Source organism: Scyliorhinus torazame, chromosome 4 (assembly GCF_047496885.1).
Source record: "Scyliorhinus torazame isolate Kashiwa2021f chromosome 4, sScyTor2.1, whole genome shotgun sequence".
Lineage (NCBI taxonomy): Eukaryota > Metazoa > Chordata > Chondrichthyes > Carcharhiniformes > Scyliorhinidae > Scyliorhinus > Scyliorhinus torazame.
The window spans coordinates 118621975-118646454 of NC_092710.1; the positions used below are offsets into that span (position 1 = coordinate 118621975).

The window sequence follows — 24480 nt, forward strand, 5'->3', positions numbered from 1 at the left end:
AACTTTAAGGGCTGCACAGTGATTAGCACAATTGCTTCACAGCTCCAAGGTCCCAGGTTCGATTCCCTGCATGGGTCACTGTCTGTGCGGAGTCTGCACATTCTCCCTGTGTCTGCATGGGTTTCCTCCGGGTGCTCCGGTTTCCTCCCACAGTCCAAAGATGTGCAGGTTAGATGGATTGGCCATGATAAATTGCCCTCAAAAAGGTTATGTGGGGTTACTGGGTTACAGGGATAGGGTGGAGGTGTGGGCTTAAGTAGGGTGCTCTTTCCAAGAGCGTTGCGGACTCGATGGGCCGAAGGCCTCCTTCTGCCCTGTAAATTCTATGATTCTACTAAAAATAAAATCAAAAGAGCTAAAATAAACTTTAGCAGAAAACAAACCCTGACACCAAAAGCATCTATAAGTATATAAAGAGGACGAGAATAGCCCTTTAGAGGACAATACTGGTGAGGCAATAATGGGGAACACAGATGGCAGAGGTACTGAACCAATATTTTACCTGTCTTCACGGTGGAGGTACCTCTGCACCTTATAAAAAAAATATCCAAAAACTGCAGTCAATGCAAAGGAACTTGGTGCAATAACCATAACTAGGGAGAAGGCATTGAATAAACTATTGGGGTTAGAGGCAGCGCAGTCTCTGGGACCTGATGACCTGCACACAAGGGTATTAAGGGAGGTGGCAGCAGAGATAGTGGATGCATTGGTTATGATTCCTTGGATTCTGGAAAGGTCCCAGTGGATTGGATATGACACCCCTATTCAAAAAAGGATAGAGGCAAAAAGTAGGAAACTAATCGGTTAGCTTGACCTCTGTGGTGGGGAAGTTGCTGGAATCAATCATTAAGGAGAAGGTGACTGAACATTTGGAAAGACAAAGCGCAATCCACCATTGTCAGCATGGTTTTATGAAGGGTAAGTCATGCTTGACAAATTTGCTTGAGTTCTTTGAGGATGTAACCATAATGGAGAACCTGTTGGTATGGTATCTCTAGACTTCCAGAAGGCGTTTGACAAGGTGCTCCATAAAAGACTGATCCAGAAAGTGAGATCGCAGAGGATTGGGTTAGACCACTAGATTTGATTGAGGATTGGCTGACTGACAGGAAGCAGAGGGTTGGAATAAATGGGTCTTCTCTGGCTGGCGAACTGTAACTAGTGGGGTGCCACAGGGGCTAGAATGTGAGGTCTCCGATATAGGTTGAGAGGTGGTAACTGAGATGAGGAGGAATGACTCACAGAGGGTGGTGAATTTGTGGAACTTGCTGCTGCATAGTGCAGTGGAGTCTGAATCATTAAATGGTTTCAAGAAGGCGATAGATAGACTTCTGATAAAACAGGTTAACGGGATAGGGGGAACGGGCAGGGAGGTGTCTTTTGAGATCAGGAAGAGATCAGCTATGATCTGATTGAATGGCAGAGCAGGCCGAAGGGCAGAACTGCTCCTAATTCCTATGTTCCTATGGTGTATATGGCAATCCACTACTGCAAAAAAACGGAAATTGCAGTTCAAAACTCAAGTGGCGACTGCTGCTCCAGCTCAGCACATCAGCAAACTTTCAAAGCAGACATATTTCCAATTTTAGTTCTTAATTATTTTTATTTAACCTTTGTAGATAACAGACCCACAACAATGTAGTTGACTCTCAACTGGCTTTTGAAACGCCTAGCAGGTCATTCAACTTTCACCACCACCTCCTCAAAGGCAATTGGCGAAGGTCAACAAATACTGGGCTTGCCAGTGACGTCCACACCCCATGAGAATTAAAAAACTTAATATTTAGTTCATTCACCTTGAGAGAGTGAGAGGGTGAGGAGTGGCATTTTGAGGAAATTCAAAAGATTCCATAGGAATTTTGAGACGAATAGTGTCTTAGTTAGTCTATCAATAGGAGCACTAAAAGGATCCAATCTTAAATTATTTTGGCACTGACACCCCTACAGGGTGTTTTCTTGCTATTTAAATTCCTATTTCGGAGCATGTAATAAGATTTATGTCATGCTGGCAGTATGGCTTTGCTTGCTGCAGCTCGATTAGGAAGTATAATGTACTCTAATGTTAATTTGAATAATGTAAAGATTTCAATAAGGGTGTCAGTGTCAAAATTACTTTGATTGCAATAATGATACAAGTTAGAACGGCACTCTTATTGTTTTCTGTTGGGAGAAATCAAAGGCACAGTATTCCAAGTCTGGAATTTCCCAGTCAGAGTAGATTGAAAAAGCATCTTTCAAGATGAATTTTATATCATCTTGTCAAATCTCAATAGTAATCATGCTACCTTGAGGCTATTATAATGGTTTGAAGCATTTCACATTAATCATGTGTGCAATACTTCTAATACAAGACAAAGCAAGCATCCTGAGGAACCCATTTTAAAGCTTATAGTGCTCTATTCCAGTGCATTGACTTCCTTCAGTTACTATGGCAATATGGTTTAGAGACTCTGTACGTTACTGGCTTCAGTCCCACTAGAAACAGCAAATCAAAAATAGCTTTCAAAGCGTGTCTCTCCCCCGTGACCTTGACCACCAAGAAGAACAAAACCAGCAATGTTACAGGAAGACACAGTTCCTCAAGTTGCACAGTATCCCGAAAGGGGAGCTTAATGCTTTTGCTTTATTATCGCTGAGTCCTGTAATTCCCTAGATAACCACATGGTGGCACCATCAGCACAAGGACTGCAGTGATTCAAGAAGGCTCACCTACTCAAGGCAATTGGGTTTGATAATATATGTGCCCTTGCCAGTGCAACCCTCATCCTGAGAACAAAACGTTGCTCAGAAACAGAACACGTTTCATGCAAAATGAATGGTTGAAATTTTCTTCTGAATGATGTGCTACTGTATTAATAAAATTTTGAACTTCATTTGTGGAGATTCAAATATTTTGCAAATTCTACATTTATCCTGAGGTCAATTATTTTATCTGTGCATTAAACATGAACAAGCTCAGTTTTGAGAGGATAATTTTACAAATTTTTATCAATTTGTCTCCAGGGCAAGGTATATGACTGGGATTCGGATTCACAGGGATGGATACTTAGTGCTTTCTTCTTTGGTTACATCGTTACTCAGATTCCTGGTGGATATCTGGCAGGCCGATATGGAGGGAAGCTGTTACTTGGCTTTGGTATATTGGGCACTTCATGTTTAACACTGTTGACTCCACTTGCGGCATCATTGAGTGCCTACTGTGTAATTGTACTGAGGGTCACCGAAGGTCTGGGAGAGGTATGTTCTAACATTTTTGTTTCATATGCTTAAGCATTTCACATAATTGAAACATTCAAATGTGTGCAGCATTTGTTAAGTATAAATAACTGCTCATTGATTTTTGATTGATTTGGCTCCTGTGATTCTTAGAAATTATAGCATCTTTATTGGGAAGGAAGATACTAAGTCAAATTGGCATTAATTATAATTGTTTTTAAATGTGGTGAGTTGTTTTGAATAGTTACTAAATTGAGACCAGTTCACTTCTGAAATTCTAGCTCCTATTGCACCTACTGTCAATAATGAACCATTGTGGTGCAGATTAAATATGACACAGGTGAAACGGTCATATTGACCTGTGGAGCAGGAGCCAAAGTTCATATATGTAGCATCACAAAGGAAAATGTATCCGTCTGAATGATAATTATTTGAATACTGATTGCTATATTCATGATCTTTATTAGTGTCACAAATAGGCTTACATTAACACTGCAATGAAGTTACTGTAAAAATCCCCTAGTCGCCTGTTCGGGTGCATGGGAGGGAGAATGTCACCTAACAAGCACGTCTTTCGGGACTTGTGGAAGGAAACCGGAGCGCCCGGAGGAAACCCACGCAGACACTGGGAGAACGTGCAGACTTCGCACAACGTGCAGAATGTGACCCAAGCCGGGAATCAAACCCAGGTCTCTGGCACTGTGAAGCAACATGACCTTTGGGTTTACCTGATTGCTGTCTCACTACTTACCACCTCCAAAAGCAAAATACTGCGGATGCTGAAAATCTGAAATAAATGCTGAAAGAACTCAGCAGGTCAGGCAGCACCTGTGGTTAGCGAAAGAGAATTAACATGTCAGGTTGATTACTTTTGACAGTTGTGTAGGTTTTTTAAGCAGTAAACATTTTTTATTCATTTGCTGTTTAGTTATTTTTTCATACAAGCGGAGCACTATAAAAATTGACAAATATATTAGAGCTTTGAACAGTCATAATTTCAAAACAATTTCTCTAATATTAATGTTTTGGGGTATTCTAAACCTTGGCTACGATAAATGTTGCCAGAATGTGTAATTCATTTCCAGATTAGAGCAGTATTTTGGAGTCACTTCCTTCGGCCTTCCTAAGAAATCATCATTGATCAGCATATATGTGTAAATATGTATTGTTTTTTTAAAATGTTTTTGATTTCTGAAATTAAAACATAAAATGCTACAAACATACAGCAGATCTAGCTCCACCTGTGGACAGAGAAACTGAGTTGAGGTTTTCATGATCTTTCATTATGGCAACATAAGTAGCAAAACATTCCAAATATGTTTCACAGGACCGTAAACAAAGAAAATTTGACACCAAGCCAAAGAAAGAGACCGGTGACAGAGCTTGTTCAAAGAGGTAGATCTTGAGGAGGGTGTAGGAGAGAGATTTAGAGAGGACATTAGAGATTTAGGGATCAGACAGCTGAAGGTACCACTACTAATGGCAGAGTGGCAGATGCAAGGCCAGAGTTGAAGCAAATCGGAGTTGAACATAGAACATACAGTGCAGAAGGAGGCCATTCGGCCCATCGAGTCTGCACTGACCCACTTAAGCCCTCACTTCCATCCTATCCCCGTAACCCAATAACCTCTCCTAACCTTTTTGGTCACTAAGGGCAATTTATCATGGCCAATCCCACCTAATCTGCACATCTTTGGACTGTGGGAGGAAACCGGAGCACCCAGGGGAAACCCACGCAGACACGGGGAGAACATGCAGACTTTGCACCGATAGTGGCCCAGCAGGGAATCGATCCTGTGATCCTGGCGCTGTAAAGCCACAGTGCTATTTAATTGTGCTGCCCAATTTCTCTAATATTAGAGTTATATTATAATATTATAGTTCTTGGGCTGTAGACGGTTACAGTGATAGGTGGGGCAGACTCCACACTGACAGTGGCCCAGCAGGGTATTGAACCTGGGACCCTGGCCCTGTGAAGCCATACTGCTATCCACTTGTGCTACCGTGCTGCCCAATTTCTCTAATATTAGGGTTACATTATAATATTATAGTTCTTGGACTATAGACGGTTATAGTGATAGGGTTGGGCAGGAGAGAGCATTGGTATAGTTGAACCTGGAGGTAACAAATGCATCACTACGCAGATAGGCCAAGGCAGGACTGAAAATGAGCAATATTATGGACAAGGAAGTGTGCTGTCTTGGTGATGGGGATGAAATGGGCTCAGTAGTTCAACTTGGTCCAATAGAATGGCAAAGTTCTGAACAGTCGAGCAAAGTCTGGATTGGCCAAGGATATGGATGGAATTAGTGGCAAGCAAGTAGCGTTTAAATCAATGGACTTATTCTGCCCAATTTGGCTGCCAGTGGTTGTTAATTTAAAAGGTTGAACTTTTCCTTGTGTCTACTGTGATTATGTAATAGGGTGTGACTTTCCCTGCCATGCATGCAATGTGGGCTCAATGGGCTCCACCTCTAGAACGGAGCACACTCGTCAGTTTATCATACGCAGGTGAGCTAATTCTATTTAAATGATTTTGCGGTACACTGTTCTGAACGTGCAGAAGGTAACACTGAGGGAGCAGAATTTACAATAGTAATAATGAAATAATTGACCAAAAATTGTGCATGTATCGATTGCATTTTCAGCTCATGTACCTGGTTTATTACTTTTATCTTTAAACCAATATCTTTATAATGTAGACATTTAGTGTTTAAACACTAAAACAATCGCAAAGTACAAAATCATTGTTCATATTGTTTTGTAAGGGCTTGTATTTGAAAAGGGATCCTGATGATGAAACCCTCTTAGTTGTTTCAGATGTTCCTATTTAGTTTCTGCCCAGGCAGCTCTGAGGTCAAGCAGCATTCATTACTTGAATCACAGCATTAGATTCACTCCCACATGTTGCATGTGTTTCTAAATGAAAATGTAATTATCTATTTCTGGTGTGGCCTCTTTGTGCTGGTATTTGTTCTCGGTGTATGATAGTATTCACAAAGAGTTTAAAATATTTTGTAGTGTCATTATTTGCGGTATAATTTAATCTGTAGCTGATTAGAAGGAAATGTTTTGTCCGGTTTATATAAAGTGAAGATAAGACCTGTAGGATTGATGTTCACTTGCATTGTATAAACCCTGATAGGCTGTACAAACTATTGAAATTGAATGCTAATTTGAATGTGCCATCCTGAATACTTATCGTGGAGTGTTCTCTAAATCTGGAATTTCATTACTTTCTAGGTGCTCAATTCGGAACAGTTGTTTCTCTCCCATTGTCTGGAATCATTTGCTATTTCTTGGATTGGTCTTATGTATTCTACATATTTGGTAAGATTTTACAATGGTTTAATTACAAACCATCTATCATCTCATTCTCACACTAATAATTTTATTTCCTTCCTTCCTTTATTCTTTCTTTCCTTTCCCCACAGCACTTAATCCAAGTAGCTACTGATGCTTGCTATTCAATTGCTTAGGAATGTACATTATTAAAGCAGAAAGGAACATTCCCTCGAGCATTTTATTTTCCTTTTACATCTGTCCAAAATCATCATAGGGGAAGTAAATTATGTTCAGTTATCAGTAAACAGGCCACTCGGATTAAATATTCTCAATCTAAATACAGTACATCCGCCAGTTCCCCTTTATCCACAGCATGTGTTACTTCTTGAAAGAACCCCAATAAATTTGTTGAACATTATTTCCCTTTCACAAAAAAGTGTTTTTTTTTTTTTTAAATACCCAATTATTTTTTTTTCCAATTAATTTTCTAATTTAGCGTGGCCAATCCACCTAACCTGCACATCTTTGGGTTGTGGGGGTGAAACCCACACCGACATGGGGAGAATGTGCAAACTCACCCGGACAGTGACCTAAGGCCGGGATTCGAACCCGGGCCCTCAGTGCTACAGTCCCAGTGCTAACCACTGCACCGCATGCTGCCCCACACAAAACCATGTTGACTCTGCCTGATTGCTGTAAATATTTCTAGGTGCCTTGCTATAATATCTTTAACAATAGCTTCTAACATTTTCCCTCTGGCAATGTTGAACCTGGAGTTTCCTGCTTTCTGTTCTCCTTTTTGAACAAAGGAGTTATATTCATTATTTTTTGATCTAATGTGACCTTTCTGAATCTGGAGAATTTTGGAAAATTAAAATCAATGCATCAACTATTTAACTAGCCGCCACTTCCTTTTTTAGAACATATTTTATTTCAAATGTATATGAAAAATTACAACATATAAACAATTCAGGAAACAAACTTCCGAACACAACTATACAGTTTGTACAGATTTTCCCCCTTTTTCTCCCCCCGCCCCCCCCCCCCCCCCCCTCCCTACACACACATACACACACACACCCGCGATAAAAAAACTTCTCAAACACGGTCCCGAACATCCCCCACCTTGCCTCGAAACCCTGCGCTGAACCCGTTAACTCTTATTTGATCTTCAGCCGAAGAAAGTCATATAAAGCACCCAGCCAGGCTGCCACCCTCGGTGGTTTTGCTGACCGCCACTCCAATAACAATTCATCGCTGGGCAATCAGAGCGGCAAAGGCCACGACATCGGCCTTCCTTTCTTCCATCAGCTCTGGCTTCTCAGATATCCCAAATATCGCACCAAAGGGTCCAGCTCAGCCTCCTCCCCCACTATCCTTGCTAGCACCGCAAACACTCCTGCCCAGAATCTCTCCTTTTCTCGGCCCCTGAACATAATGCATGATTTGCTGGTCCCCGCCCACACTTCTCACACTCGTCTGTCACTCCCTGAAAGAACCCATTTATTCTTGCCTGCGCCATATGCACCCTCTGTACGACCTTCAACTGTATCACGCTCATCCTTGCGCACGAGGAGGTCGCGTTTACTCTTTGTGACCCTCACTCCATACTCCCCAGTTTATCTCCCCTACCAGCTTCCCTTCCCACTTCTCCTTAATCTTCACCATCCGCTCAACTCCCTGTTCTCTAAGCCTCCTGTATGTGTCTTCGATCCTACCCGCCCTTCCACATCCGGAAGCAACAGTCGCGTGTACCTCGGCAACCTGAGGAACTCTTTCCAAACCTTCCTTGTGAAGTCTCTTACCTGGAGGTACCTAAACTCACTTCCTCTCGGGAGCTCTATCCTCTCCTTCATCTATACTGGCAAACCCTTCTTCCAGGTGCAAATCCCTCGCCTTAACCAGCCCCACTTTTCTCCACTTTAGTAATCCAAAGTGTAAGGACAGAATTATACCCTGCAAACCCACCAGCTTTATATTTATATTTCCATTATAAATTTAAGCAAACTGAAGTTTATTTAAAAAAATTCACTTTTTAAATGAAACTTTCAGATAGCGAAAGTAATGATTGATTGGATTAAGGTTGAAGCTAAAATAAAGCAAACGTTTTTTTAAATGTTTATTTTTAGTTGAAATATATCCTTAGAATGGAGAAAGTTGACATTCACTGATATTGAATTCGCTTTTCAGGATCAGAGAGGGTGATAAGGCGTAGTAATAAACTTAGAACGTTGTTTAAAAACCTAGTTACACCTCATTTAACAAGGTGCCATTGCCCCCCCCCCCCCCCCCCCCCCCAAAAGATTTTCACAGTAAAGCGAACAGTATAAGAGTTGAAATTCTCATCTACTCTCAAGATTTTCTATTGATTGCGGTCTGGGGATGTCTCAACAGTTACCCTCTGAAGAAACGTAGAAGAACTGACTCTAGATTTCCACATTATTCTGAATTTTTATGGACCCCTGGACAGCTTCAGTGGAATAATGACAACAAATGCAAATAATTTCCCTGCCAATACTACTATAAAATCTAGGCCATTAGAAATTTCTGTTAGAAATGTGAATATGGTGGAAAAAATGACGTGTGTGTGTGTAACATATTAACAAATTGTTTTGGTCTATAAGTCTCCTACTGTTATACATTTTAATGGCTTGTTTTTTGTTCATCAGGTGTATTTGGTGTGGCCTGGTGCCTATTATGGTTCTTGTTGGCGAGTAACACACCAGAAACCCACCCAACTATATCTAATGCTGAACGAGCATATATAATTTCTTCACTTCATGGCCAGGTAGGACATTTCCTGCCATTTGGCATAATTGACACAAGCTGAGCATATGGTTCAAAACTTTACCTTAAATCATAGAATTTACAGTACAGAAGGAGGCCATTCGGCCCATCGAGTATACACCAGCCCTTGAAAGAGAACCCTACTTAAGCCCATGCCTCCATTCTGTCCCCGTAACCCAGTACCCCATCTAACTTAAAGGGCAATTTAGCGTAGCCAATCCACCTAATCAGTACATCTTTGTACTGTGGGAGGAAACCCACGCAGACAGTCACTCGAGGCTGGAATTGAACCCTGGTCCCCGGAGCTGTGAGACAGCAGTGCTAATCACTGTGCCATCGTGCCGCCCTAAAGCTATCAAATCATTTAATTCTTTGTCAGCAGCTTAGAGCTTTGTGCACCTATCCCGAAATAGGAAAATTATTCAGTTCTATTTTAAAAATGTATAAAGACAGTACAGTCCAAACTTTCAACTATATAGAACACAGCAGCAGGAGTAGACAACCTGGTCCTTGATGCCTATTGCACCATTCAGTTAGATCATAGGTAACCTTTACATGAACTCTGTTGACCTGCCTTTGTTCTATATCCCTTGATACCTTTACTGAACAAAAATCTATTGTTTTCCGTCTTAAGTTTCAATTGATGCAATTTTCAGAGAGTTTTGCGAGGGAAATTGCCACTATCTTTTGTAAAATGTATTTCCTGACAATCGCATCTCGATAGTCTAGCTCCAATTTTAATATTATGTCCTATTGTTTTGGATTCTCCCACCAGAAGAAACAGTTTCTGTATCTACCCTATCAAATCATTTAATATCTCCGTTTGCAGCGTCTAAAGCCTATCATAGTGCTGCAGGTGTAATTTTAGCAAGGTTCTGTACAACTGAAACATTACTTCCTTATCTCTGAATTCCAGTATCCTTCAGCATTCCATTATTCTGTTTGATTACATATTCTATGTTTGTAATTTATCGATACATATGCAAACGTGCATGCGCGCACACGCACACACACAATTATTAATCATTCCTAGTTTCCCTTGAACTGCTTTCTAGAACTGCTGCCTGATAAATGAAGTCCCATAGTGTATTAGGGAGTTCCAGGATTTTGACCCAGCAACAATGATGGGTATATGCTCTTTAGTTGCCTGTGGCATGGAGAGGAGGTTGATGGTGGTGATGCTGCCATGCACCTGTTACCCTTCTCAGGTGATGGAACGTCACAGGTTTAGGATGTCTTAGCAAGGATTTGTTGGTGGGTTGCTTAAGAGCAACATTGGTAGTGTGCTTTGCTGCCTCAGGATGTCGTTTAAGATGGTAAATGGGCCATTTTGTCCTGGATGTTGAGCTGAATTGAGTGTTGTGCTCCTGTGCTCATCAAGTGGAAAGTACTCCCATCACACTCTTCACTTGTAGATCCTGAAGAGGCTTTTGGGAATTAGGAGATGAGTCATTTGTTGTAGATTTCTGACTTACTCTAGTAGTCACAGCATTTACATGGCACATCCAGTTATGTTTCTGGTCAATGGCAACTCCAGGATGTTGATAGGAAAATTTGACAATAGTAACAATAATAACTTATATTCATAATAAAACATCACAAGGCATGTAAAACAAAACGTGCACTACTGCCTCACGGCGCCGGGTCACTGTCCGCGTGGAGTTTGCACATTCTCCCCGTGTCTGCATTGGTCTCACCCCAAAAGATGTTCAGGGTAGGTGAATTGGCCAGGCTAAATTGCCCCTTATTTGGGGCAAAAAAAGAATTGGGTACTCTAAATTAAAAAAAACGATCACAGAGCCCCATAAGTAGATGTTAGGTCAGATGACCAAAACCTTATTCAAAGAGGTGGGACTGGAGGAGATTACTAGGTAAAGTTTTGACCACACTGCTAAAGATCGTTAGGATGATGATTCTGCCCTGAGAAGCTCCTATAGTGATGTCCTGGGACTCTGTTTATTGGAAAAGGTGCTGCATAAAAGACTGATCCAGAAAGTGAGATCGCAGGGAATGGGGGGTAGAGTACTAGATTAGATTGAGGATTGATTGACTGACAGAAAGCTGAGGGTTGGGATAAATGGGTCCTTTTCTCGCTGGCGAACTGTAACTAGCGAGGTGCTGCTTAATTGTTTACAATCTATAGAAATGATCTACAAGCAGGGACAGTGTAACATAGCAAAATTTGCAGATCATACTAATATAGGTCGGAAAGCAGGCAGTGAAGAGGAGATCAAAATTGTATAGATGGATATAGATAGGCCAGGAGATTGGGCCAAAATTTGGCAGATGGAGTTTAATGTGGATAAGTGTGAGGTTATCCATTTTGGCCAAAAAAAATAGAAAAGCAAATTATTATCTAAATGGAAAGCAGATTAAAAATGCGTCTGGGCAGAGGGATCTGGGTGTCTTTGTTCATGAATCACAAAGTCGGTGTGCAGGTACAGCATGTAATTAAAAAGGCAAATGGAATGTTTGCGTTTATTGCAAAAGGGCTGGATATAAAAGTAGAGAAGTGTTGCTGCAATTGTAAAGGGTGTTGGTGAGACCACATCTGGAGTATTGTGTCCAATTGTGGTCTCTTTATTTGAGGAACGATATGGTGGCATTGGAGATAGTTCATCAGATGGATTCTGGGGATGAAAGAATTAATCAATGAGGCGAAATTGAGCAGTTTGGGCTTATACTCGCTGGAATTTAGAAGAATGAGAGGATCTGATTGAGATGTATAAAATACTAAAAGGGATTGTTCAAGTAAATGCAGGCCAAATGTTCCCCCTTGTGGGGAAACCTAGACAGGGAGGTCACAGATATAGGTTGAGAGGCGGTAGATTTAGAACTGAAATGAAGAGGAACTACTTCTCGCAGAGTGTGGATCATGCTGCCCATTGTGCGATGGAATCGGAGTCATTAAATGGTTTCAGGAAGGTGATAGATATATTTCGGATTTTTTTTAAAAATGGGTTCAAGGGATATGGGGAGGTGGATTTGAGACCAGGAAGAGATTAGCCATGATCTGATTGAATAGCGGAGCAGGCTCTCTGGGCTGAATTGCCTACGTCTACTAATTCCTATGACTCCATAATCTTGCTTTGTGTTTGGCTTAATGTCAGTGGTTGCTGTGGAATTCGGCTCTTTTGTTTGTAACAGTGTCTGGATGACTGGTCTTAAACTTGGCATCAGTGAGCAGATTATTGGTGAATGAGTGCTGCCTGATAGCACTGTCGATAATTCCTTCCATTATTGGAATAGGCTGATATGGTGGTGATTGGCCAAGTTGGACTGGATTGGCTTTTTGTTTTCAGGACACACCTGGACAATTTTTCAAGATACTTGATATATATTTCCGATGAAGCTGCCTCTACATTATGGCTGATGGTGTGTTCCTTCCTTTGAAAGCATTTGCCAGATATTGATCCCAAAACTAAAAGACACAGGCCAAAGAATATTTTGTCATTAATTAGTAATTAGACAATCTTGCTAAGACTGAACTTAGTCTCATGTTCCTTTCATGAAGTGGGGGAAATTGTTTCTATTCAGCTGTTCTCTCCGAGCTGTTTTTTATTCCTGTGTTGAAACACAAAGCAATATTTTTTTTAAATAATAACCAGCATTGTATAAATCTAGCACAAAGGATCAGGAAATAGTCAAGAATAACATTCAGTTCTAGATCGTTGTAGCACTTCTAGTTGCAATGTTACCGTGTGCATGTAAATAGCATTTAGGTGATTTACTCCTTCAATTTTAATACCTCTTTCAATTTTGTTTTGTTTTACTTCTGTAGCATTCTGTTAAGAATTATGTGCCCTGGAGATCTCTATGGAAATCTTTGCCGCTCTGGGCTATAATCGTTCCTCATTTTTGCTACAATTGGACATTTTATACGTTATTAACACTCCTGCCAACATACATGCAAGAAGTTCTACAATTTGACATTAAAGAGGTAAATCTGAACAGATTATTACGGCTTAAATGCAGTGTGCCTAGTTTTTTTTGCTAAATTTGGTGCAAACAATGAAAGCATGTCCTATCCCTGGCTAAGTTATGCTGTACTTTGAAAAATCTTGCAACATGTATCAAATATTGGTTTTGTTAAATGATTTTTACACCATGCTGTCACTAAAATCCATCAGTACTCATTTCACTGCCAGTAATTAACCTCACGTTTGACTAAATCATTCCAATGCCAATTTAGCCTAAAATCATAAGCTTTCAGTATTTGCAGTTCTCCATCGTAGGTTTTCAGGTTTTGCGCCAGATGAGTTCTTTGGTGTGTACAATCACTTGTAAGTGGACCTCATGTACCCGAAGGTCACTTTTACTGCCCAGTATCCAGTTGACAGAGAAGAGAAGAGAGAGGCCAGTGAATCCTGTACCTTTGCAGTTCACGGTCTTCACCTGCAGTGAATGGGCAGGAAGGCAGGGGCTGTCATGTCAGAATGGGATCTCTTTTAAAAAAAATTTTTTTTTTATTAAAGGTTTTCATAAAATATCAGTAACAAAATGAAAAAGAAACCCAACAGGGTTAAGTACAAAACACAGTCCCGAAAAACAACCCTCCATACCCCGCCCCCCTCCCCTGTACATAAATAATAAATTAACATTTACACCCCGACTTAATACAACAAGTATATACACCCCCTCAGACCCTCCAGTGGAAATGACAAACAAAAAAAGATATAAAGTGACCCCCCCCGCCCGAGTTGCTGCTGCCATTGACCAGTGTCTACCGCTCTGCCAGGAAGTCTAAGAACGGTTGCCACCGCCTAAAGAACCCTTGTACCGACCCTCTCAAGGCGAATTTCTCACACTCCAACTTAATAAACCCCGTCATATCATTGATCCAGGATTCCACGCCTGGGGGCCTCGCATCCTTCCACTGAAGAAGAATCCTTCGCCGGGCTACCAGGGACGCAAAGGCCAGAATACCAGCCTCTTTCTCCTCCTGCACCACCGGCTCCTCTGCCACCCCAAATATTGCGAGCCCCCAGCCCGGTTTGGCCCTGGATCCTACCACCCTCGACACCGTCCTCGCTACGCCCTTCCAAAATTCCTCCAGCGCTGGGCAAGCCCAGAACATATGGGTGTGGTTTGCTGGGCTCCCTGAGCATCTAACACACCTGTCCTCACCCCCAAAAAACCAACTCATCCTTGTCCCGGTCATGTGTGCCCTGTGCAGCACCTTAAACTGTATGAGGCTGAGCCTCGCGCACGATGAGGAAGAGTTCACCCTCCCCATGGCATCTGCCCACGTTCCTTCCTCAATTTCCTCTCCCAACTCCTCCTCCCACTTACCTTTTACCTCCACCACTGAGGCCTCCTCTTCCTGCATCACCTGGTAAATTTCCGAGATCTTCCCCACTCCCACCCACCCCCCGAGAGCACCCTGTCCTGTACTGTGTGTGGTCGTAGCCGCGGGAATTCCACCACCTGCCGTCTGGCAAACGCCCTTACCTGCAAGTACCTGAAGGTGTTCCCCGGGGGGGAGCCCGTACTTCTCCTCCAGCTCACCCAGGCTCGCGAACTTCCCGTCCACAAACAGGTCCCCCAACTTTCGTATACCTGCCCTGTGCCACCCCGCAAACCCTCCACCTGTTCTTCCCGGGGCGAACCGGTGGTTCCCCTGTAATGTAGTCCCTGCTGAGGCCCCCCCCCCCCCCCCCCTGCTGCCCCGAAATTGTGACAGCCACCACCACCACTGGGCTCGTGGTATACCTCCTTGGAGGGAGCGGCAGCGGCGCCGCTGCCAGCGCCCCCAGACCCGTACCCACACAAGACGCCGTCTCGAGCCTCTTCCATGCAGCCCCCTCCCCCTCCATCACCCACTTGCGCACCATCGTCGCATTGACGGCCCAGTAGTATCCACAGAGGTTGGGCAGCGCCAGTCGCCCCCCCTATCTCTACTCCGCTCCAGAAACACCCTTCTCACCCTCGGAGTCCCTCGCGCCCACACAAACCCCATTACACTCCTGTTAACCCGCCTAAAAAAAGCCTTTGGGATAAACACGGGAGGCACTGGAACAGGAACAAAAACCTTGGGAGCACCGTCATTTTGATTGACTGCACCCTACCCGCCAGGGACAGCAGCAATGCGTCCCACCTCTTGAACTCCTCCTCCAACTGCTCCACCAGCCTTGTAAAATTAAGCCTATGCAGGGCCCCCCCCCCAGCTCCTGGCCACCTGGACTCCCAAATACCTAAAGCTCCTCTCTGCCTTTTTTAGTGGGAGCTCGCCAATCCCCCTCTCCTGGTCACCTGGATGAACTACAAACAGCTCGCTCTTCCCCATGTTGAGCTTGTACCCCGAAAAGTCCCCAAATTCCCTAATAATCCTCATTACCACAGGCATTCCTCCCACCGGGTCCGCCACATACAGCAGCAGGTCGTCCGCATAAAGTGACACCCTATGCTCCTCCACACCCCGCACCAACCCCCTCCAGTTCCTCGATTCTCTTAGTGCCATAGCCAGGTTCAATCGCCAGTGCAAAGAGCAGGGGGGACAGTGGACACCCCTGTCTCGTCCCTTGGTGCAACCGAAAGTACTCTGACCTCCTCCTGTTTGTGGCCACACTCGCCATCGGGAACTCCTACAACAGCCTAACCCACCAGCCAAACCCCTCCCCAAACCCGAACCTCTTCAGCACCTCCCACAGGTACCCCCACTCTACCCTATCGAAGGCTTTCTCAGCGTCCATCGCCACCACTATCTCCGCCTCCCCCTCCCTCGCCGGCATCATGATAACGTTCAAAAGCCTCTGCACATTCGCGTTCAACTGCCTCCCCTTCACAAACCCTGTCTGGTCTTCATGAATGATCTGCGGCAGACAATCCTCAATCCTCATGGCTAAGACCTTTGCCAGCACCTTGGCATCTACATTTAGCAAGGAGATCGGTCTGTAAGACCCACACTGCAGGGGATCCTTGTCTCGCTTCAGGATCAAGGAGGTCAGTGCCCGGGACATCGTCGGGGGCAACCCCCCCCCCCCCTTGCCTCATTGAAGGTCCTAACTAACAACGGGCCCAACAAGTCCATATATTTTTTATAAAATTCAACCGGGAAACCGTCCGGCCCCGGTGCCTTCCCCGCCTGCATGCTTCCTATCCCTTTGATCAGCTCCTCCAGCCCAATCGGGGCCCCCAACCCCGCCGCCAGTCCCTGTAGCACCATTGATCACACACGAGGCGAGACGTAAAGAACTTCAATCGAGGCTTTATTGACCAGACTTGTTCAGAATCGTTCCCCCAGCACCTCAGTCACAGAATGCAGCTGCGGGGATTAAACCCAGGTTCTTATACCCCGCCTATCTTAGTGGAGCCCAGTAGGCGGCGGATCCAATCGGGATCCAGCATCTGTCCTCCAATAGCTCCTCTGCATTCATGGTGTACCGTATTACCCCTAATACATACCACCACAATCCCTCTTCCACCTTTGGAAACCTGAATTGGTCTAGGAAGCGGCCCATCCCTCCCTCCTCCCGTGGGGGCTCAGATTGGTACAATTCCTCGTAGAAGTCCCTGAAGACCCCATTGATGCCAACTCCACTCTGCACCACACTCCCTCCCCTGTCCTTAACTCCCCCGATCTCCCTCGCTGCGTCCCGCTTCCGAAGCTGATGCGCCAGCATCCGGCATGCCTTTTCCCCATACTCGTAAATCGCCCCCTGGGCCTTCCTCCACTGCACCTCCGCCTTCCTGGTGGGCAACAGGTCGAATTCGGCCTGGAGGTTACGCCTCTTCCTCAACCATCCTTCCTCGGGCTCCTCCGCATACCTCCTGTCTACCCTCACCATCTCCCCCACCAGCCTCTCCCTCTCCCCCCGCTCCCTCCGCTCCTTGTGGGCCCTAATGGAGATCAGCTCTCCCCTGACCACCGCCTTCAGTGCCTCCCGTACCGTCCCCACTCGGACCTCCCCGTTGTCGTTGGTCTCCAAGTACCTCTCTATACTTCCTCGGACCTGCTCGTTCACCTCCTCGTCCGCCAACAGCCCCACCTCCAAGCGCCACAGCGGGCGCTGGTCCCTCTCCTCCCCCATCTCCAAGTCCACCCAATGCGGGGTGTGGTCCGAAATGGCTAATGCCGAATACTCAGTATCTTCTTCTCTCGCTATCAGCGCCCTACTCAAGATGAAAAAGTCGATTCTGGAATAAGCCTTATGGACATATGAGAAGAATGAAAATTCCCTAGCCCCCGGCCTTGCAAATCTCCAAGGGTCCACCCCTCCCATCTGGTCCATAAACCCCCTCAGCACTCTAGCAGCCGTCGGCTTCCTACCCGTCCTAGACCTGGAGCGATCCAGTGCCGGATCCAGCACCGTGTTAAAATCTCCCCCCCCCCCCCCCCCCCCATTATCAGGCCCCCCACTTCCCAAGTCTGGGATCCGACCCAACATACGCCGCATAAAACCTGCATCGTCCCAGTTCGGGGCATACACATTGACCAGTACCACCCTCTCTCCCTGCAACTTACCACTTACCATTATGTACCTACCGCCTTTATCTGCCATAATGCTCGACGCCTCAAACCACACTTTCTTTCCCACCAAGATTACAGCCCCTCGATTTTTGGCATCCAGTCCCGAGTGAAACACCTGACCTACCCACCCTTTCCTCAATCTTACCTGGTCTGCCACCTTCAGGTGTGTCTCCTGAAGCATAACCACATCCACCTTGAGCCCCTTCAGGTGCGCGAACACGCGGACCCGCTTAACCGGCCCATTCAGTCCCCTTACATTCCAGGTTATCAGCCTGATCAGGGGGCTACTCTTCCCCCTCCCCCGCCGACTAGCCATGACCCCCTCCTCGGCCAGCCACGTGTCCGCACCCCACACCCGGCCCGTTCCCACAGCCGCATACCCCCGTCTCGAACCCCCCCCCCCCACTCGCTCCAGCTCCTCCTTGACCATAGCAGCCAGCAACTCGATCCCCACCCCCCCGGCTAGGACCCATCCTAGCTGATTCCTCCCCCCCCCCCCCCCATTGCACTTCTGCAACTCAGCTGACTCCTGCTGACCCCGGCCACTCCCGCCTCTCCATCGACTCCTCCCATTGTGTGGCACACCCTCCTCTCCCGTCCCCATCCATAAGCTCTCCCCCTCCCCCTTCTGTTCTAAGCGTGGGAAACAACCCTCGCTGCCCCACCCCCTCCAGTCTTAAGCGTGGGAAGAAGCCCGCGTTTTCCATTCACCAGGCCACGCCGCCACTGACGTAGCTCCTTTACAGGCCCGGTCCCCTCATCCCTGACTCCGGCCTCCCCCTCCCCTGCGGGGCCCCATCTCACCTCCAAGAGCCCCCCCAACCAACCCAACCAAGACAGTGCCCAACCCGCCCGAGCCACCCTCACTGACCCAAAAGAGAAAAAACACAAAGAAAAGAAACCCGGAGCAATACAAAGGCCCCCCACTCGAAGCAAAAATAAACATTGCATATCCACCGCAGTCCCCAATCGCCCGTCCCGACCCTCAATCTGTGTCCAACTTCTCGGCCTGAACAAAGGCCCATGCCTCCTCCGGAGACTCAAAATAATGGCGCCGGTCCTTGTAGGTAACCCACAGTCGCGCCGGCTGCAGCATGCCAAACTTCACCCCTTCCTGTGCAGCACCGCCTTCGCTCGATTGTACCCGGCCCTCCTCTTCGCCACCTCCGCACTCCAGTCCTGATGTATCCGAACCTCCGCGTTCTCCCACCTGCTGCTCCTCTCCTTCTTGGCCCACCTGAGCACACACTCCCGATCAGTGAACCGATGGAACCTCACCAGCACCGCCCGCGGAGGCTCGTTGGCCTTGGGCCTCCTTGCCAGCACTCTATGGGCCTCTTCCAGCTCCAGGTGCCTCTGCAAGGACCCCGCTCCCATCAGCGAGTTCAACATGGTGACCACATAGGCCCCCACGTCCGGCCCCTCCAGCCCCTCCGGGAAGCCCAGAATCCGCAGATTCTTCCGCCTCGACCAATTCTCCATCTCCTCAAACCGCTCCTGCCATTTCTTGTGGAGCGTCTCGTGTGCCTCCACCTTTACTGCCAGGCCTAAGATCGCGTCCTCATTGTCAGAGATCTTTTGTCGAGCCTTGCGGATCGCCACTCCCTGGGCCGTCTGTGTCTCCAGCAGCTTATCAATAGACGCCGTCATCGGCTCTAGCAGGTCCGTTTTAATCTCTCTGAAGCAGCGCTGGATGCCCTCCTGCTGCTCCTCCGCCCACTGCCTCCACGCTGCCTGGTCTCCGCCCGCCGCCATTTTGTCCTCCTTCCCTCGCACCTTCTTCGGGTCCACCACCACCTTTTTTGTCGCCCCGCTCCTAGTTGAAGCCATATACTGACTGGGAACTGCTGTAGACTCCTTTCCACACTGGGAAACGTCGAAAAAGTGCCTTTGGGGGCCCTGAAAAAAGCCCAAAAGTCCGTTTTTGCAGGAGCCGCCGAATGTGCGACTTAGCTCCGCATAGCCGCAACCGGAAGTCCCAGAATGGGATCTCTGAGCCACACCAGTCTTGTTTAATAGAGTTGACACTAAGATGTAAATTATTGTCTCGTGGACGGAATGCTGCCAAATAATTTTTTTTTTTTATAAAGTATTTTTATTCCAAATTTTAAACATTTTTACAATTTACAAAAGTAACAAAACCCACCCAATACATTAAAACCCCCACTCATCCACCCATAACTCTCCCCTCCCTCCCCCCATCCCTATCTCAGCAATCAATGGCAACCAACTGTCCAAAATGCAAAATGAACAGACCCCAACTATTGTAGAACCCATCACTCTCTCTCCTTAGAGCAAATGACTCTTTATCCAGGGCTTAACTCCAGCAGATCCCCCCTGCACTCCCAGGCACAGGGTGGAACATAGAACGTAGAAAATACAGCACAGAACAGGCCCTTCGGCCCATGATGTTGTGCCGAAGCTGGCATCCACCCCAATCAGACCCACCTGTGAGCAATCAGCGAGGCGTAGGCTAAAACATCAACCCCTGGCCCGTCTGTAACTCCGGTCAGTCCAGCACCCGAATAGCTCCACTTCAACATGCAGAACCCCTGAAATGGTGCTGAAAACCCCTCCAAAACCTTTCTAACTTCGGACAGAACAAAAACATATGTACATGGTTCGCAGGGCCCCTTCCACATTGCTCGCAGACATCCTCCACCCCCTCGAAAAGCCAGCTCATCCTTGACTTTGTCAAGTGCTCCCCGAACACCACCTTCAGCTGTATCAGCGCGCACAAAGTTGAGGCATTCACCCTCCAGAGCACATCGCACCACAATCCCTCCTCCAGCGTCGCCACAGCACTTCCTCCCAATTAGCCTTAAAATCCACCACAGGCAACTTATCCTCCTCCAAAATGCTCCCGTAAATCGTTGAGAAGATCCCCCCCACCGCTGGCATCAACCCCTTCAACAACGAAGAGGCAGGTGCTATTGGGTAGGTCGGGATGACCAACCTCTCAAAGTCCCGCGCCTGAATGTACCGGAAACCACGCCTCCGCACCAATCCAAACTTCTCATTCAGCTCCTCCAAGCTCGCAAACCACTCTCCGCGCAACAGATCCTTCATTTCCCTAATCCTCTTTTCCTCCCATCCCCGGAACCTTGCAATCACCCCACCCCCACCTCCTCCGTCTCCTTCACCCTGACTCAAACCCGTGATTTCCCTAATTGTCCAAAAAGTCCTCCCTTTTCCCCAAATTCAGCATATATCCAGAGAACGTCTCAAATCTTTGAAACAAGCCCATTATGTCCCCCACCGAGGAGCCCGGCTCCAAAATATCCTCAGCGCAATGGTCAAGGGCTTTATAGCCAATGCAAACAGAAGGGGGGACATGGAGCACCCCTACCTTGTTCCCCGGTGCAATGCAAAATGCCCTGAATTCATATCTTTCCTGCGCATGCTCGCCATCAGTTCCTTAAGCAACTGCACCTCTGCCACAAACTTTGGCCCAATCCCAAATTTCTCCAACAATTCCATCAAATACCTCCATTCCACCAAACCAAACGCCTTCTCTGCATCTAATGCCACCACCACCTCCAACTACCTTCCCTCTGCCAGAGAAAGCACCACATTCAGCAGCCACCTCATATTTGATGACAACTGCTTGGCCTTAAGCGAACCCGACTGATCCTCCCCAATCACCCTCGGAAGGCACCCCTCTAGCCTTAACGGCAATATCCTGGCGTCCACATTCAGCAGAGATATGGGCCTGTACGACCCACACTTTACCGGGTCCTTATCCTTCTTAGGCAGCAATGAAATGGAAGCCAGTCCCATCGTTTTCAGCAAGACCTCCTTGACCATCGCGTCTAGGGGATTTTCACAGTAACTTCATTGCAGTGTTAATGAAAGCCTACTTGTGGCAATAAAGATTATTTTTTTATTTAGAACATTTCCACCAACAACGGTACCAGCTTCTCCTTAAATCTTTTGTAAAATTCAACCGGAAACTCATCCGGTCCCGCCGCCTTCCCCGGTCTGCATCTTCCTGATAGCCACCTTCACTTCCTCCTGCCCCGCCTTCTCCACTTCACCCAACCTCGGGCACTCTAACCTGCCCAGGAGCTCCCTCATCTCCTGCTCATCCTCTGGTGACTCCAACTTATATAAGTCGCTATAAAACTCCTCAAATATCTTGTTAATCTGCTCCGGAGCCACCACCAACTCCCCCGTCCTATCCCAAACCCGAACTATCTTCCTCGCTGCAGCCTGCCTGCGAGCTGACCTGCCAACATACGACCCGATTCCTCCCCATACTCCTAAACAGCACCCCCTTGTCCTTCTCAACTGACAAACTGCCTTCCCCATGGATAGCAGGTTGAACCTTCTCCTTGGCCAGGAGCCCCGGATCCAGGTCCCCTGTATACCTCCCATCCACTTCCAAAATCTCTATCAACCGTTGGCGTTCCACCCTCTTTTCCCTATCCACCTTAGCCTTAAACAAAGTCACCTCCCCCCTCACCACTGCCTTCAGAGCCTCTCAAACCACCGATGGCAAAACCTCACCCGTGCAATTGAACCCCACAATCACATTCCCTATCTTGACACAGAAGCTCCCATTCACCAACAACCCTACATCCTCCTCCACCCTGGCATCTGGACTGCCCCCTTCAGTACCACATCCATCCAGTGCGAGTGTGATCCGAGATCACAAATGCTGAGTACTGTACTCTCTTAACTCCAACAGCAACTCCACTACTAAAAAATCAGTCCTTGAGAACACCTTGTGCACCGGGAAAACCTCCCCCTCCCAAAATCAACTCATGGGTTTCCAGATTCGAATGGCAGCCAACATTCTCTTCGCGAACCCTTGCTCATCCCAATTGGGGGCATATATGCTTACCAATTCCACGTACCTTCCCTCCAGCGCACATGTTACGATCATGTACTGCACCCCCCCCCCCCCCCCCCCCAGTTCACCACTACTTCTCATCTGGAACCTCACCTGCTTCCCTACCAAAATCCCCCACTCCCCACCAAGCTCCACTATCGCACCCCGAATGAAACATCTGACTCGTCAAACCCTTCCTAAGCCTCATCTGTCTTTCACCCTCAGATGGGTTTCTTGCAGCATCACATCAGCTTCAAACCCCTCCGATGCGCAAGAACTCTCACACTCTTCACCAGTCCTCCTAACCCCCTCACGTTCCATGTCACCATTCTGACATTCAGCCGGTCCCGCCCCATCATTTTGTTACTGTCGACCCATTCCCTCCCAGAATGCCCCCATCCACTTCCTCTTGCAAACACCTCACCCAGTATCGATCCCCTCCCCCCACCACACTCCTGATCACTAACTAAACTTCGTTTGCTAGCGCAGTGACCCCTGCCAGAGCCCACCGCCTCCCCACCCCATCCTCAATAACCCGGCCCCTCATGCCCAACAACTCTCATCTCCCAAACCAAGAGAAAAAGAACGCACCCATAAGGAGAAACAAGAACAATTGTAAACCCCCCCCCTTTAAGAGACACAAGCAATACCCCAATCCAAGGAAAATAACTAAGAAAGACATTCCCAACAAAGTCCAAATCCCAATTCTCATCACAGTCCCAGTCCTTCAGTCTTAACGATCACCTCCGCCATCTCAAAGTAAAAGTCCTTTGAATTGTGAGTCACTCTCAGTTTCGCTGGGGAGACCATTCTGAACCTCACTCCACTGCCATACAAACCCGCCTTCACCCATCCAAAGGCGTCCTCGCCAACTGCTGTCAGATTTTGGTATATGCATATACCAATGCCTTCCCACTTCACATCCCGCCTCTGCTTCGCCCAGCTCAAAACCTTCTCCTTCACGTGGTAGCTGTGGAAGCAGACTATGACTGCCCTTGGTGGCTCATTTGTTTTAAGCTTCAACTGGAGCCACTGATGCGGCCTGTCCAGCTCATAGAGGGAAGGCTCTTCCCCCTCTCCCATCAACTCGGAGAAAATCTTCGCAAATTACTCTGGTCTCACGCCCTCCACCCCCTTGGGCCGACCCATGATCCTCAAATTTTGTCTCCCTCAACCTGTTACACCCCCTTCATTTTCTCCCCTTCTCCCGCACCTCGACCAACGTCTTTGTCAATGCCACCTTTATTGGGCCAAGTGCCTCCTGCGCCCACTCTTCAAGCGAAGACGTCATCTCCCTCCGAAGCACCTTTAAACATTTGGCAAACAGCATTTCAAATATGGCTGACCTGCACAACACACGCCATATTGGCTTCACTTTAATGCAATAGGGGAGCCTACTTGGTCCTCACAATCTCATCAGATTCACTGGAGGTGAGGGCAATGAGCATGTCAGGTGCAGATTTCAGCCAGTTCCTTTGGGCCATCTTCATCTTTGTGAAAACGGAAAATCCAACCTTGTTGCACCATGATGTGCAATAGCAACAAAATGCTTGTTTTACTCAATACTGGATACTCCTGAGCGATGCTACTCCAGAATGCTGACAGCCTCATGGGCTGAAATGCTGTGACCAATCATTCGCACCCACCCGGGGGTCGCGACCCACACTTTGAAAAACCCTGGTCTAATCACAGCTTTATGTAGTTGTAGTACAACTTCTACTCTTGTAGTCTGACCTTTTGGATATATATATCTCAGCTTTGCATTAGTCATTTTTAAATTTGTCTGTGTCTGTCCATGGCATTTTAATCTATGCATAATAATCCGTCTACGTGGACCCTTAAGTATCTTTGGATCGCCACTGTTTTTAGCTTTTCATGTTTAAAAATC

The 24480-nt window shown here is 46.7% G+C and overlaps 1 protein-coding gene across 2 annotated transcripts in view; it reads left to right on the forward strand.

The window, feature by feature from the left end:
- Positions 1 to 24480, forward strand: part of slc17a5 (solute carrier family 17 member 5) — a 67337-nt gene that overhangs the window by 25755 nt on the left and 17102 nt on the right. For both annotated transcript variants that reach the window (XM_072498552.1, XM_072498553.1), the window contains exons 3-7: positions 3004 to 3237; positions 5640 to 5727; positions 6460 to 6546; positions 9171 to 9289; positions 13070 to 13228. In XM_072498552.1, the coding sequence (XP_072354653.1) occupies positions 3004 to 3237; positions 5640 to 5727; positions 6460 to 6546; positions 9171 to 9289; positions 13070 to 13228 (687 nt within the window). The remainder of the gene's footprint in view (positions 1 to 3003; positions 3238 to 5639; positions 5728 to 6459; positions 6547 to 9170; positions 9290 to 13069; positions 13229 to 24480) is intronic.